Source organism: Brachyhypopomus gauderio, chromosome 9, assembly GCF_052324685.1.
Source record: "Brachyhypopomus gauderio isolate BG-103 chromosome 9, BGAUD_0.2, whole genome shotgun sequence".
Classification (NCBI taxonomy): Eukaryota; Metazoa; Chordata; class Actinopteri; order Gymnotiformes; family Hypopomidae; genus Brachyhypopomus; species Brachyhypopomus gauderio.
In genome coordinates, this window is record NC_135219.1 from 19,890,284 (window position 1) to 19,907,016 (window position 16,733).

Sequence of the window (16,733 nt, forward strand, 5' to 3'; positions counted from 1 at the left end):
GGGATTACTGTGAGCTTCTGTGTGTAAAGGATCCAGCAGTGCTGGGATGCTTCTCTGTTGAGTAACAGGGCTACTACGCATTCTTCTGCTTTTGTCACTGTGCTGTAGAACACACACTGAAGGCTGCTGCTTCATGGACTTCACTCTCTTCTTAATCCTAGCTCCTCCATCCCCTTTACGAAGGAAGTTCCCTTTCACTGTGCTTGTGGCCCCTGTTCTGATCTATGGCAGAGAGGGAACAGCGAAATCACATGTGGCAAACGAACACGTCTCAGGTGTGAAAGCTGGTATCGTCGCTGTGTCATGAGAGACACGGGACATTGCTTTCACACGGTTTCTACCTGTATCTCCTTTCTTAGAGGTTCTTTATCCAGTTTCAGCTGCTCTTCAACAAAATCTTCAAAGGTTTTCTCTTTATCTTTTACTCCTGGATAAATAGGCCTTCATTTGAACAAAAAAGAAATGCACAGCTTGCTCATAAAGATATTAAATTATTTGACGGTGAATTTGATTCACCCTCTATTTTGCTTAAGCTGTGTCTCTTGCGTGTAGTGGAGTCCAGTACCTTTCTTCTGGGTTGGCTGGGAGATTTCTCCTGAGCCCAAAGGGGTTGAGAGTGCACTGCTCCTCTACGTGTTCCAACAGCTCCTCTTTAACAGGAGATAAGCTTCTCTGCTCTGTGCTGGCGGTTTTTGAAATCACGGTGTCTATCACAAAAATACAACCAAAGCTTCTTTAACACTCATCAATTCAACTGCATATATCCATGAACAGATCTGCTAGTATAAATGCTATAGGCATACTTTTCAGTAGAACTTCACAAACATTCGTAATGGAATTGTAACGGCGGCTGGGCAGGTACAGGATGTGAGGGGTTAGCTAGATGGCTTTTTGTGTCCATCTTAGATAAGCACAAACAAACTGACAAGGCAGCAAATCTCTAAATTACGGCAAGGCAAGTGCAGGCTTGAGCTACTTGAACCTTGATGAGCAGGCACAGAGACTCTCTCCCCCTCTCTCTCCCGCCCTCTTCCTCTCCCTCTCTCTTTCTCTCCCTCTCTCATTCTCTCTCTCTCTCTCTGTCACACTTTCTCGCATGGCTGAAGGTGCAGCAAAGACAACAGGTACCTGTGGGCTTTAAATAGTGAGCGTGCCTAATGGGGAACAGGTGCAAGAAGTGATCAGTAATGTGATGATTGAGACCGAGGGAGTGTCTGTGTGTGTGAGCGTGTCCCTGTGTGTGTGAGCGTGTCCCTGTGTGTATGTGGGCGTGTCCCTGTGTGTCTGCATGTGGCCGTACCCCTGTGTGTCTGCGTGTGTGGGCGTGTCCCTGTGTGTGGGCGTGCCTCTGTGTGTCTGTGTGTGTGGGCGTGTCCCTGTGTGTCTGCGTGTGTGGCCATGCCCCTGTGTGTCTGCGTGTGTGGCCATGCCCCTGTGTGTCTGCGTGTGTGGGCGTGTCCCTGTGTGTCTGTGTGTGTGGGCGTGTCCCTGTGTGTCTGCGTGTGTGGGCGTGTCCCTGTGTGTCTGCGTGTGTGTGGGCGTGCCTCTGTGTGGCCAAGCCCCAGTGTGTCTGCATGTGTGGGCGTGTCCCTGTGTGTCTGCGTGTGTGGGCGTGTCCCTGTGTGTCTGCGTGTGTGTGGGCGTGCCTCTGTGTGGCTGCGTGTGTGGCCGTGCCTCTGTGTGTCTGCGTGTGTGGGCGTGTCCCTGTGTGTGTGGGCGTGTCCCTGTGTGTCTGCGTGTGTGTGGGCGTGCCTCTGTGTGGCTGCGTGTGTGGGTGTGCCTCTGTGTCTGCGTGTGGGTGTGCCCCTGTGTGGCTGTGTGGGCATGCGTCTGTGTGTGTGGGCGTGTCCCTGTTTGGCTGGGATTGATGCACTGTGACAGAAATAATTTGTGAATAGTACCAACCTTTTCATCTCTTTTGCAAATGGCAGAATCCATCTATAAGTACATTCATTTCCAATTTTACAATTTTACTAAAACCTTAGAGAGGGGCAGTAAAGAGTCTGGATGAATCCGTGTCCTCTTGCCTGTGTGTGAATAATTCTTTTTAAATACCCAACAGGCAAAGACTTGTCAAAACCCGTTTCTAACGTAATTAAGCCTGACTAAAGGGAAACATAAAATGAAAGTGTGATGGTGACAAAAACAATTCTGCCCACAATGTCATTTCTTCTTCTAACGCGATATCAATAACACTCTTTTGATCAAGTCTACTGCTGCAAATCTGCTTCATAGAATTGTCCATTAGACGTTTCATTAAAGTCTGTGACATTTTTAATTAATTTCCCTCAGTGATTTCAAGCCCAGACACATTCCTGTCTGTTTAATTTATATTCTTAATGTACTTTACAACTAAGGCATTCATTACTATATCTTTCCACTTGATTTTTATTGCTCAACAATAACACACCCCCAGAAGTTGCCCCATAAAGGAATTTCCCGAGAGCCAGAATAAAGTGGACTGAATGAGAAATAAAACGTTTCTCATAGATGACACATATGAGACAGCTATTAGCAGTTGATGTAGACGATGTCATTTTTTAAATTGTGTTTTCCTGGACATTCTGTCATAGGAGCAGCAGAATTCTCCTTAAGCGTGTTGTGACATGCCTCCGCAGGCATGGGAAGTCCTCTGAGCAACTTAGAAAAGACACACGTTGAAGTGCTAGAATGCACTAGAAGGCTGGAGCTCGGGGTCTGCACACAGCTCTCCAGAGATGGGCCACTATGCTTATTGCGTTTGAAATCATACCTGTGTTTTCTCTTTATAAGAGATCTATTTGTATTTGCGGTGGTTTGAGTCGTTAAGTTATAAGTCAAGTGGCATTTCGTCTACGTAATTCCAGCTCTGTGAAAGCAAGTCAGAAGCCCAGACAGGATGACGGAATTCAGTCACCCCAGCGACAACTGCACGGTCGGCAGCACGGAGCTGTACAGGTTTTATTTATCTGTGATGATAGTGGAGTTTATCGTGGCTCTTCCGCTGAACCTCTCGGTCATATACATCTTCATCTTTAAACTGAAGTTCTGGAAGTCTAAGAGCAACAACATATTCTTGTTCAATCTGGTGCTGGCTGACATCCTGCTGCTCATCTGCTTGCTGATAAGGACGGACACCTTCTGGAGAGGCGAGAGACGCAGCGGAAACAGCGTGATGTGCAGTGTTGTCCTCTTCTTGCTCTTCCTGAACCGAGGGGCCAGCATCACCTTCCTCACGGTCGTCTCCATTGACCGCTACCTCAGCGTTGTGCATTCAGGTCTGAAGAACACCCTCAAGATTCGCCAGCGCTCCGTCATCATTTCCGTCCTCATCTGGGCGCTGCTGCTCGTGCTGACCACACCGGCCATGCTGAAGACCTTCGACTGCTGCGACAGCAACGAGGACGGCAGCGACATTGAGGACAGCACCGTCACAGTGGTCTTCAGAGAACTTGTGTTTTTCATCCAGGTTCTGATCCCTTTGCCCATTCTCATCTACTGCACCACAAGGATCACATTGAAACTCAGGGAAAAGACAGTGGGTGACAGGACCAAGCTCCAAAGGGCGGTGTTTCTGGTCATCTGCGTTGTGTTGGTCTTTTCTATATGTTTTGTGCCATCTGCCATTTCAAGGACAGTGTTGCTGGTTATGAGAGCCAAGGAGTTTCCCACAGGAGAGGAAATTACAGTTCAAGTCTACGATGGCATGATGTGCCTCTCTTATTTAAACTGTTTGCTAGACCCTATTGTGTACTGCCTGAGCAGCACAAAGTTTAAAAAGTTATATATAGCTACTTATCTTTCCTTTCTGTTAAAAAAAGAACACCATGCGAATCATGAAATATAGGAAGAAACACCCTATATGCTGAACCCTATATTATCAAAATAAAACAAAGCATATCAAAACAAAGCATATTTTCAAAAATGCAGCAAGCACAATAGGTAAGCTCAAACAAGCCTACCTTAAAATTGAGTTTTATTCAACACTGAATATTCAGTCATTGCGATGTATCTTTTTGTATATGCAATTAGAAACTAAAGCCAAAAAATGCTCTCAGAACAATTGTCTGTTGATTTAATTGTCGTTCTGATCTTGCTTAACCAAGGTTACTTTTTTATTGACATATCAGGTTTATTATGAGAGCTGAATGTAAGAACTAACAAAATGCTGCATGTAATAAGTCTCTTTTTTATGTTTATTTTTATTGGTGTTTATCAGACCCATATATTGTGTAATTTGTAAATGTTAATGGTAATTTTTTTTATGTTGGTTTATTATTTATACAGTCTAAGAATTGTATTATTAACTTTACTATGTTTTTGTAGAAATCTTACTATCTGGAGGTGTCTTCTGTCATTTTCTCTGCGCAATTTACTCCAACCTCACTAAAGGATTTCAGGAACGATGCCTCAAGCAAGATCAAGTGTTGACGTACAGCAGAGGAGCCCCAATAACACCGAGCCAACGACAAACGTGAAGGAATACAAACAGTTTTTGAAAAAGCACAGTAAATTCACAGTAAATTCACCTATTTCGGGAGACTTCGAACCTACCACAGTGGTGTGTTGGCTGTGGACTGCTATGGTCTTCAGTCTTTGGTTCGGTTCCAGTCACTGCAGAACTGGTGGAGCATTTCCTGAAATCTAGCAGACCATCAATCCGAGTGGCTGGATCCATTTCGGGATACTTTACTAGAGAATTGCCATGGTACTGAGGTACAGACGTGGGGGGTAACAACAGCCCTTAGAGGAAGAGGAGACAAACCCACTTTAGATCGAACCTACTTGGCTATTGTCTGTATATATAATTGCAAACAGTCTCTGAAAATAAATGGGCAACCATTATTTCATTGAAAGTGACAAATGTTTTTTGTTTTGTTTTTGAAAGTTAGATTTATTATTTTGGTGAAAAGGTGTTTTTTGTCCTATCTATGACAAGCTGTCATTCCTTCCTGAGATTTCAATAACTGGATTCATAAATGAGTCACTTACTACATGTCTCATCATGAATGACTATAATTAAAGTTAGGCTAAGTTCACATGTGAAAAAAACCCTTCAGAACTGAGCATGTTTCCAGGTAGTGATGCATGTCTTTCAGTTTGAACAACGACATTCTTTCCCAACTACATGGTCTCATTACAAAAGCGGCATTAACCCATTCGTTGTTGCCTCATGAAGAACCTTGTCAAATGCTATGATTTAAAATTGTGATTTGGTCAAAGGAATCCTGTCTACATGTTTAAGGTGTGCTCACTACATGGTAATATAGCACAATATACTAATAAGCTATTCTTTGATAGAAGTTAAATATATACTGTTTGACATATTCATCATCATTCGATTATAATCAGTGTCTAGGCATTCAACAGAATCATTGATTAGTGCCTGAAATATTAAAACGGCGACATGGGACACAAATGTTAGGCTGGAGTTTGATAGTATCACTAATGCAAACATACAGCAGCTCTCTTGCAGCGTAGCACCTTTTCGGTCAGCTTACACAGAGGACGAGTCATCGGTGCTCTTTACATTTAATTTAAGCTCTTGAGATGGTTCTACTTTACCCTGTAGAAACTCAAATGTACTCTGCTATTTACATATAATCATTACATCGGACCATCTGTGAAGCAGTGCAGAGTGTGACTCTGGGAAAGACTCAAGAGTTATTCTAACTGTGAGAATGAGGTTTCAAAAGGACCATTATTTATAAAAAATGATGACTTGGAGTGTTGTAATGCATTTCTATGATGGTGTAACGTGTTATTTTTACATATATGCCTTGCTTTGGATTAGTGTCTTGCTCAAGACATAACCACATAATACGCATTTTTCCTTCCTGAGGAAATTGTAATATTGCAAAGGGAGGGTATGTGTGGATTCTTAAAAACCTCATCTTCAATATCTTGACCAGCTATCTGTCTCTATTTCATAGCAACACGGCGGTGTCTCTTATTCTGTGCATTTGCTGACCCCAGTATACAGTCTGGGATCAAACAGAGCAACTTTAAAGGAATAAACAAGGAATTTAATTCACTGCCTTACACGGCATCGAGTCTTATATAGTGAAAACCTCGTTCTATGCTCCACAGGTGCGTGACTGTCGTGGCGTGCTCGACAGACCCACCTGGGCAGAGTAAGGACAGCACCGTGTTCTGCTCCTGGACGAGCCTTTGAAGGTGCAGCAACTGCTTCTGTTGAAGGTCACACTAGACGAGACATCACAGTTCATGTTCCCAAAGGCGACCGTTTAAGAGCAAGTTCATTCGCACCGAATCACCGACTCGTAAGCCATCCTAGTTGTTTACACTCATGATAAATTATGATTGATATAATTAATAAATGGAGAATCATCAGCCTGTAGGATAGGATAGTTTGGTTTTAGTTATGCATGCATGTCTTGGTCTTTTACAATAACACTATTTAAGATTTAAAGCTGTTCTCGTTTTGCAAAAATGAGAAATTGTTAATTATATCAGCTATTGCTTACTAGTTACCAGTTTACTCTATTTATCCAGTATCCACAAACAAACAAACAAACAAAAAACGACTGACCTCATGAGAAATGTTCTGGGTCTTAAGATGTTGGCAGTTACATAGATGAGAAGCCAGCGCCACCTGAGGGTTACCATGGCTCACTGGTTCAGATGGGAAACCGGCATTTAATTGAACCGCCTGAGGGCGCTGTTCAGCTTGTTCTTGTTTACCTCCGTCACTACACGCGGTGGCAACGGAACAGGAAAACACCGTAATCGTATTTGATTTCTGATCCAAAGCTCTGTCCTGTTCACATGATATTACGAAAGCCCCATTTCGGGGTAGTTTTGCCGACATTGCTTGTCCACTTCAGTGTAGAATTTGATGAATGCTGTAGAATTTTACATCAAAACCCTCGAAACTTCGTGGGTCTGTAAGTAATAAAATCGACAAGTTTCTGAAAGCTGCTCCCAAGCTGCGAACTCCTCAACACAAAATGGAAATACACAGTTGAGCTGAATATTGGGCAATTAATCGAGTAAACAACCTACAAACAAACGTATGGCCTACACAAAGCTTCATTTATCTACAAACTTCATACCTGACCCACACTGACGTTTCCTTGAGGACGACTGCGCTCCGAGTTCATAGATTCATCCTACAACCATGATCTGTCAGTAGTTATAGTAACTGTAAACACAAGACGTTGATGTTTCCATGATGTTCAGAGATGTTTCTATGCTTTAGTTAAAAATGTCGACATTGGATGCTAGACCCGAAAACAAGATAGCGAATCTGAGGGATAGTCAAGTAATTTCTTTCAAGCAGTGCGCCAAACCCACGGATAAAGGCGCAAACTGGCGCATGGAGCCACCACTTGCCACCAGCATGTCCACAATGTCGCTTTTGAAAAGTGACATGAAACGTGAGGTGAAAAATCTCCGTTTCATATTCACCGTTACTGAAGGGACTGGTGGCTGTGTACTGTGTGTTGCTACATTTAACAAGCATGTGGTGAAACTTATAATCGTGGTGTCGAATTAGTTTGAACCTTTCTTTGTAACATTACTCCATTATTAGACTATCATTATATGCTTTTACATACGTGTACCCTTGCAAAGTGTGGACGTTTTGTAAATTGCGTTTAGATACGGTTAATTATTAACTTAGCCTATTGATTTGAAACACTGATGGAGCAGATTTCTTAAAAAAAGAGGGGGGGGAGGGGTAAGAAATCAGTGTGCTTCTTTCTCAAATGAACAGTAATAACAGTGAATGTAGAACAGATAGGGGAATGTTCCCCATTGCCAAACACAAAAGAATGCCCAGAAAAATGACAAAGCCAAGCTTGATAACAACATAGAAAACAGTTACGACGCATAAAATGTAAAATCACAAACAGTAATTTGGAATCAAATCCCCTGGTAAACACATGATGACCTCTGGCCTCTGTCCTTGTGAGGACAATGATTGACTGATGAGTGATAGTTGTCTTATTGACAACTTGGCCTAAGAGACAGAACACCTCCAATAATATCTTTACCTGCACTGCTCGTCGGTGCAACAACATGGAGTTGTACAAAGTTTTGATTTTGCTCTGCTTTTTGCTTTACACAGGTGAGCTTCTGGATTAGCACAGTTAAGATAGATACTTCCAATAAGCATCAGTGTTTCATCAGTGTTTAGTATAATTTTGGTCAATGTTACAATATATGTTTATTTCGTTTTTGAGCTCTGCACAGAGAATATTAGTAATATAGCCTAAACATCTTTTCTCAACAGGTTTGGTGAGAGGACAAATGAAAGAGAGCACAGGTAAAAACAAAGCAATTTATTTTTATTTGGGACCCAAGATCTAAAAGATACGATTGACCTGTATTGTTTGCTTGTGCTGTGTTTGTGATTTGTGCGATAAAAAGTGTTTTTGCCACACTAATTTTTAAGATTTTATAACACTGTATGCAAATCAGTTGCCGGTAGAGAAATCACAGTGAATTGGCCATGTAATAACTAACATTATTAAATGTAATAGTTGGCCACGTTTATAGGCCGTCACAGTGTGTCCTGCTAAGACTTGTGTTGCTCAATCCACTGTGTTGCCATTTCTTTAACTATTTTTCTTCCACAGATGTCCTGGATAATTTTTTAAAAACGGATGGTGCTTGGATAATCACTATAAACAAAATGCAATACATTGTAAACTCAGCTGAAAACTGTGCGGTCAAGTGCAATACAGAAACAGTATTCACGTGCAGGTAATGCACTGTACATACGAGGCCTAGAACTGTGTATAGCTGTACAATCAACTATAATGCATCTTTTGCAGGTCTTTTATATACATTGAAAAAGATCAGTACTGCATGATAATACCAAGCAATTCAAAGACAGAGTCAGTGTCTCGTAGAATTGGTGCAGCTCTGTTTGAAAAGAAAGGTAAGACTAGTTTAACATAGCGCTGGCTCTCTGCACCAGATCAGTAGTGTGAAAACATTTGTTTCCTTGTTGTGTTACAACCAATTTGTGAACTGATCAGTTGATTTATATTAAAACAGAGAAAACAACAAAGAATTCCTAGTTCTTTTCCCTGGATCAAAAATAATTCTATGTGGGTTTTCCTAGACAATAAAAACAAAACGTTATTATTGATTTTAACAACCAAACCTGAGCAATTAAGTGTTTCTTCTTTTTGTCCTGTTAAAACATTGCCCTAAGAGAAGACCCCTGTGCTATCGTTTGCCCCTTTGTATCTCTTAGTTAATATGTAATCTCCCCCGAACCTGCAGAAAGCAGTTTAACTGTGTCGCAAAACAAACTAAATGTGGGGGAAAATATAAAAGCATCTCTCATTCAGTAGGAAACTGTACAGTTTTTCATACAGGTAGCAAATATGTTAAAGATTCAGCTCCAGTCTAGCTTCTGTGTATCTATGTACACTAGTAGGATCTCATAGTAAGAGGCTGTTGAAATGGCAGAACAAATTAGATATATGACAAATAGGTTTCTGTGCATTATTAAGCCTTTATTGAGGGTCTTTGTGGATTCAACATGGACTTGTTGCGTCACTCTTCATAAATGTGTTTATCTTCCATTCAGAATATTTACAGGAATGTATGACGGGCATTGGCACCGAATACAGAGGGTCAAAATCCAAGACAAAATCAGGGAGAGACTGTCAGAAATGGGAGAGTTCTTTCCCTCACAAGCCAAAGTATGTTGCCTAATATGCTTCTGTTCAGCATTTATGCTCCACAGATCATTTAATGTAGTAGCAGGTTTAGCACTGACGGCTTGACCTGTGCTAAGTGAAAAGAAAGCTCGATTATAGTCTGACATTTACTGAATCATCTGGCAGCATTACTCCAAAGACTCATCCAAAGGAGAATTTGGAGTCCAATTTCTGTCGAAACCCAGATGGAGACAGTGGAGGCCCCTGGTGCTACACCATGGACCCAGAAAAGAGATGGGAGAACTGTGAAATCCAAGACTGCAATGGTGTGTGAACTGTGCCAAATTACACCAGGGTAGTGTGGATTTCCCTTTGTGTTGACTACTAAAATGTCTCCTAAAACTCTTGTACATCTGTAGAGGAATGCATACACTGCAGTGGGGAAAACTACAGGGGCAAGATCTCTACCACCGAGGGTGGACACGCCTGCCAGCGATGGGACTCACAGAAACCCCATAACCATGGATACATTCCCTCAGTGTGAGTGCTCACAGCTTTGCAATCTTCTCTTTGGGTCATCTTGTTAATTTTTGTTTTAGACTATCTAATGCGGTGAAGGTTTGTGTGCTTGTGTATGTGTGTAGGCTTCCTGATAAGTACCTGGAGGAGAACTACTGCAGGAACCCTGATGGAGAACCAAGACCTTGGTGTTTCACCACCAGTCCATCCAAACGCTGGGACTTCTGCTCCATCCCTCGCTGCAGTGAGCTCAATTTATTTCTTACTGACTCATTAAATCACTCAGTATTTGCATTGCATTTATCCTGCAGATATCCAGTTCAATGTGCCAAACTGATTGATATACAAGCATAAAAACAGAAGTAGGAAGTTTAAAATTAACTACTTTAAAATTAACACAGCAGTGGGTAAATATTAGTCCGTGATTACAACATGGCAACTAACAGGCAGCCAACACAAGTATTTTAAAATATTTTACCTTAGCTAACGGAATTCTGAATGAACAGGCTCATCACACTCTGTGGGTACAGACAGAGAAAGTGCTCTCAGGGTTATTTGCTCATCCTGTTAAGTTGTTAAAGTAAAATGTCTAGTTTATAAACACATTAAACACTGTAAGCAATTGTCAGAATGGTGAGTATTACAATACTGGTGCTCTAGATATGTTTATTTTTAATGCCACTTACCCCAGCCATGTGATGAAATTCTTGAAATGAATTTATTTGAATTCAATTCAATGATTTATTTGAATTGTGTACTGCAAATGTACCTATTTTGTCTTGTAGCTTCCGAACCACCAACCATTGTGCCAGAGCTGACCTGTGCTACAGGAGATGGTAGCTCCTACAGAGGAACCGTTGCTGTGACAGTGTCTGGGAAAACCTGCCAGACCTGGGCATCTCAATACCCTCAAAAACACTCTAGAACACCAGAGAACTACCCCTGCAAGTAAGCAACGATGTGTGGTCCGCAGTATGTGTAGATGATCAAACCATTTGCAGTGAAATATTTGTTTTCTGTTGCATTTGATGCAGTGATGCAGATCATAAAAAAAAATAATAATTCCAGTGCATGGTCAGCATGTACATCGAGAGATTAATTTGTCTGTTCCAGAGGTCTTGACAAGAACTACTGCAGAAACCCTGACAAAGAGAGAACCCCCTGGTGTTACACGTCAGACCCAGAGACCCGCTGGGAGTACTGCACCGTGCCGAGCTGTGATGGCGAGCCCCGCCCTGGTCAGCTTTCTCTTATGCCCATTCATCATTTCTCTCTTCCTAATCATTCTACCCATCATGCACTTGCTTGTCTTGTGTGACACTGTTATATTTCAGAGCTGCTACAGCGCACAAACTCTCTGCTGCCAAACAAACACTTGCAGCCTTCATTAGCGTCTAAACCAGTGTTAAATGGAGGCAGTGGATGTTAATTCAGCAATGGGACATTTGCTGTGCAGATAGATTTCATATGGAAGACAAAGGCCATAAGCCAGATACTGTGCCTACATTTTAATTATGCAGATAAAATATGCTAAGTCATGCAAATACAATATGCAAATGTTTCAGAGGAGCCAGTTATCGCTCCAGCTGAGGACTGCTATGAAGGAGATGGGACCTCGTATCGTGGAGTCATGTCAGAGACCATCAGTGGGAAGAAATGCCAGGTCTGGTCCTCCATGGAGCCTCATATGCATCAGAAGACACCTCAGAGCTACCCCAATGCGTAAGAGCAGAAAGAGCTTCTGTATGGCATAAACCTTGCAGTATTCCTTTGCAGCCATTGACTGAAATGCAAATCGTGCAGCTGATTAGTGCACATGCATTCTTCTGACACTTAATGACAATGCCAGTGCTAGTTAAAAGTTCAAAATCAATGGATTGCATTGTAATTACCGTACTCTGACTGCCTAAAGAGCTGATGCTTTACTTTAAGGTGACTTCAAGTTTAGATTTAAATTGGGTGTGTATACATTAATCCTCTAATATGCAGAGACCTGAGGCGAAACCTATGCAGGAACCCTGATGGAGATCGTGCTCCCTGGTGCTACACCACAGATCCCTCCGTGCGCTGGGAGTACTGTAAGATCGAGCGCTGCAGCGGCCAGGTCTCCCCAGTTGCCCCAATGCCCACCCAGTCTGGGCATAAACCCCTGGCCCCCTTGCCAACTCCCTCTCGCCCCATCACCACTCCCTCTCCAGTCAAAGGTTTGCCATCATCACATGCTGCTCACTACGATATTGACCAGGAGACGTTTTGCTGCCAGCTGTCGTCTCTACGGGGCCTTGATTTATCATTCTGCTCATGTTCTGATTTGAAGATTGTAAAGTGGGTAGTGGAGCCGACTACAGAGGTCGGACGTCAAGGACTGTAACAGGTGTGACCTGTCAAGCCTGGAGTTCCATGATCCCTCACCAGCATTCTAGTTTCACTCCTGAAACCCATCCAGACAAGGGTCTGGAGTCCAATGTAGGTCCCATAGCACGGACATAAAGAATACGTCATTTATATTGAATTGTGATTGGACTCTCTGGCACTTTTCTAATGTCAATTCTAATGGCTAGAACTGCAGAAATCCTGACAGTGATGTGAATGGACCTTGGTGTTACACTACAGATCCTAACAAGAAGTGGGATTACTGTCAGATTCCAGACTGTGGTACGAACCTTCACTGTTGCCTAAATCACAATGATGTTGTAATGATGTCGTCAAGTCTGCATCACTGCGATGGCTGGTTTTTAAATGTAAGAGACTTTCCTCGTAAACAGATGGCATGAAGTGCGGACAGCCCGTGACAAAACCAAGACGCTGCTTTGGCCGGATTGTTGGAGGATGTATCTCTAAACCTTACTCTTGGCCTTGGCAAATCAGTTTTAGAACCAGGTACTAAAGCACACCTGTGCTTCTAAACATGTGATTATTCATTCAGTTTTAGAACCAGGTATTAAAGCACACCTGTGCTTCTAAACATGTGATTATTCATTCAGTTTTAGAACCAGGTACTAAAGCACACCTGTGCTTCTAAACATGTGATTATTCATTCAGTTTTAGAACCAGGTATTAAAGCACACCTGTGCTTCTAAACATGTGATTATTCATTCAGTTTTAGAACCAGGTATTAAAGCACACCTGTGCTTCTAAACATGTGATTATTCATTCAGTTTTAGAACCAGGTATTAAAGCACACCTGTGCTTCTAAACATGTGATTATTCATTCCACCCATGTCTGCACAGTAACAACATCTTAGTGCCTTATGTTGTGTCGTAGCACTGGCATTCATTTCTGTGGAGGAACTTTAATCGCTGAACAGTGGGTCCTGACAGCTGCACACTGCCTTGAGAGGTAAGAGACCAGTTAGGGCAAAACGTTTATTACCGGGACTTCAACTTGCACCGAACCTCTTGTTCTCAGCATTACAAAAGCTCTTGACATTTTTCTCCAGATCTAAGAGACCATCTGCATACAAGGTGTATCTGGGCATCCACACTGAGCTTGCAAAAGAATCATCCAAACAGGTCCGTGACTTGGAGAAGATTATATTGGAACCAACAGGAAAGGATATCGCACTTCTCAAGCTGGACAGGTATTAGTTTCCTCTGTTAGCTCTTGGGGAAACAGTATAATTATAATCTTAATTCAAAATGGCCTTTTTTGAATACTTGAATAAAACCTGAAAGATTGCAGCAACTACATTTTGTGTAGTCAGCTACTTCTGCAAAGGTTGTTATAATGTTATATGAAATGCAGCAAGCAAATGCATCACTGAGACTTCTCCCCTTTCAGGCCAGTTGTTTTTAATGATAAGGTGTTGCCTGCGTGCCTACCGGAGAAAGACTACATTGTGCCCAGCGGGACAGAATGCTATGTTACAGGATGGGGAGAAACACAAGGTAAGGAAGTGGCGTAAAAACGTCATAATGGACACATTCTGCTAAGGCCTAATTCTTACAACAATGTCACAACCATTTTCAGTCTTACTCCTGCAGATTCCATGAACAACACATTTTAACATTGAGTAATCATCACATTATACCAGAACTATAGATCACAGCCTCCCTCCAACTCTGGGGTTGAGAACTCCTGCTGGTGGCTTTCATTACGCATGGTCAGAACAAGGCATAATGCCTGGTCCCAGTCTAGAATTTCAATACATGGTCCCTGAATTAATTCGTTTGATGTACCAAAATAGAATCAGGTTGTTGAGACTCTTACTTTCAGTCTTTTTCTCTGGTGAACTAGGAACGGGTGGAGAAGGTATTTTGAAAGAGACCGGCTTCCCCGTCATCGAAAACAAAATATGTAACAGCAGAGCCTACTTGAACAACAGGGTGAAGGACCATGAGATGTGTGCAGGAAACATAGAGGGAGGAAGTGACAGCTGTCAGGTACCAAGTCACAACATGCCTTCATATAACTTAATATTACATCTTAATATTAATATTAACAAGATGTCGCAAAGTACTTTATACTGACAACAAGATGGATTACTCAGTTAAAGACTACGTTAACTGTTGTAAGACAGACAAAACAGAAGAAATGCCTTTGGTATAGTAGCTAGTATATGCACTACTGTGTTTCTTTGATTTACACTAGCTGCTGCCAAGATGTTTTTAATTCCATGCTACTGTACATTTAATACTTTCTTCTCTTCCTCCCTCCCTCCCTCCACACACACACACCCACACTCTCAGGGTGACAGCGGGGGCCCTCTCGTGTGCTACTCACAGAATACCTTCGTTCTTCAGGGAGTGACCTCATGGGGACTGGGCTGTGCTAATGCCATGAAGCCTGGCGTCTATGCCCGTGTCTCCAAATTTGTTGACTGGATTGAACAAGAGATTAAATCTAATTCTTGAACACAGACATTCAGCCACGAGGTTTTCCAAGCCAGGGGGTCGAAGTGTAACTGGAAGGCCTGACATTTAATTTCTGTCCATTAGTGAACTTTTTTAAGTCTCATAGTTTTTCATTAACATTACTAGTGCATTTCTAATGCATTATCCACATTAAACAAGACAAATTTAGCATCTGAAATGTTTATGTATGAATGCATCAAAAAGATCAACATTTATACATTTATTATAAATACAATACTCAGTCAATTAGGGTTAAAACCATGTTGACTGCGGGACCATTAATTACATCTGCAGACAAACTTTATCACAAAACTAAAAAAAACCAACATGAATATACAGTCCATTCTATGACATTAATATATAGGGGGTCATTAAATGAGGAAACGTGATTGTAAAACTTTTGAAACGATAAAGTCAAATAAAATAAGGAGAAGCCTTTTGTTCTATGTGTAAACCTTATCTGAGGGACCCAGGGAGTCTCTAGGGGTCTAAAGCTATTGTGTCTCATTGGTCAATTGCTAGCTGGGGGAACAGGTCCTAACTAAACAGGTCCTATGCAGTGCCAGCAATGACATTGTGTGTTTCCTGTACCATTTGTGTGTGTGTGTGTGTGTGTGTGTGTGTGTGTGTGTGTTGGGGGGAGGGGAGTGTTACTATGCTATGACTGAGAGGCTACCGATGAGCACTAACTCACTACATAATAGGTTTCTCAGTCCTCTGTTTCAAGCTCAGGTGTGACACACAGAGGTGGCAGCCTGTGGTGTAGTTGGTGAAAAGCAGTTTATAGAAGTATCTATATGTAAAGATGGCTGGTTGCAGGTAATACCATAAATCAACAGCATTTGAGCTCCATGACATCTATCAAATCCAGAGGATACAACAACTGAACTCCTGGCAACCATACAGGCCTATGTAAAATACTGCTGGTGGACAGTGCCCCTCATGGCACCAGTGTGAATTGCCAGTCTGTCAACTCAAGTGAGAAATTAGAATCGGCTACATAAAGTTTATAAAACTACTGTAGTTACCACCCTGTCAAAGCATGGGTTTTAATGAGTGTACAGCTATTTTGTGAATGTTTGTTTCAGTTCTGAAGTGCTTTAGCAGATTCTGATGTGAGCCATTTTAGAGAATCTACTGACAACAAATTTTCCTGCAAACTACGCTGTAGGTATTATTAAATACAATCAGATTGATTCTCCACTCTTCACAGGGGATGTTTAAAAATGTTTATGGTATCTTTTTTCATGTAGATTGTACAAATATTACAGGAGGTTAGTTGGTTCATGGATTTACATGAAACACACATTTATACCCACAGCAGTTATAGTGACATGTTGGTCTTATAATCCATACCTCTACATTTCTCTTGGTGTACAGTAGGTGCCCTATGTTGCATGAAATGAAATCACATGAGTGCAATGGTGTTCAAAAGTTTCTTCTTAATTTTTTTTTATTAATCCTTATAGGCCTACCTTTACTGGATTTTCTCTAAAGATAAATGTAGTATGCATAAAATACTGTAAAACTGAACATATTTTAGTCACAATCACTATGTCAAATACGAATGAGGTCTTAAAAGAATATCAAACTTCAGCACCAAGACATGGAACAGATGGAGGGCATCGTGATGGTCTTCTCTAGCCCGTGCCATACAGACATAAGGTGATGACAAGCAGTATGAAATTGCCAAAACATAAAAATAACTGATGCCCTCCAAGGACTTCCTGCACTTCATTT

At 41.7% G+C, this 16,733-nt stretch overlaps 3 protein-coding genes across 6 annotated transcripts in view; 2 read left to right on the plus strand and 1 right to left on the minus strand.

The window, feature by feature from the left end:
• LOC143523382 (uncharacterized) overlaps positions 1-7,275 on the minus strand; it is a 35,343-nt gene extending 28,068 nt beyond the window's left edge. Inside the window, exons 1-4 of one of the 4 annotated variants that reach the window (XR_013133324.1) lie at positions 7,056-7,275; positions 6,533-6,885; positions 6,105-6,186; positions 4,534-4,722 (exon numbers count right to left, since the gene is read on the minus strand). Coding sequence is in view for 2 of the 4 variants with exons in the window: in XM_077017788.1 (XP_076873903.1) it covers positions 4,534-4,722; positions 6,105-6,186; positions 6,533-6,811 (550 nt within the window). In the remaining 2 variants the exon portion in view is untranslated. The remainder of the gene's footprint in view (positions 1-4,533; positions 4,723-6,104; positions 6,187-6,532; positions 6,886-7,055) is intronic. The other 3 variants (XR_013133323.1, XM_077017788.1, XM_077017789.1) reach the window with 3 other exon arrangements.
• gpr31 (G protein-coupled receptor 31) lies at positions 2,494-4,824 on the plus strand. Its single transcript, XM_077017794.1, has 2 exons — positions 2,494-3,921; positions 4,306-4,824. Exon 1 carries the CDS (start codon positions 2,879-2,881, stop codon positions 3,824-3,826), a length of 948 nt encoding a protein of 315 aa, XP_076873909.1. The 5' UTR covers positions 2,494-2,878; the 3' UTR covers positions 3,827-3,921; positions 4,306-4,824.
• A 40-nt stretch (positions 7,276-7,315) lies between the features above and the next one.
• Positions 7,316-15,439, plus strand: plg (plasminogen). Its single transcript, XM_077017790.1, has 20 exons — positions 7,316-8,071; positions 8,237-8,269; positions 8,583-8,709; positions 8,781-8,887; positions 9,548-9,662; positions 9,807-9,946; positions 10,040-10,160; positions 10,265-10,383; positions 10,925-11,087; positions 11,253-11,377; positions 11,705-11,861; positions 12,129-12,343; positions 12,457-12,605; positions 12,701-12,794; positions 12,905-13,019; positions 13,405-13,479; positions 13,580-13,720; positions 13,921-14,027; positions 14,377-14,522; positions 14,829-15,439. Exons 1-20 carry the CDS (start codon positions 8,023-8,025, stop codon positions 14,991-14,993), a joined length of 2,463 nt encoding a protein of 820 aa, XP_076873905.1. The 5' UTR covers positions 7,316-8,022; the 3' UTR covers positions 14,994-15,439.
• Positions 15,440-16,733: the final 1,294 nt, after the last annotated feature.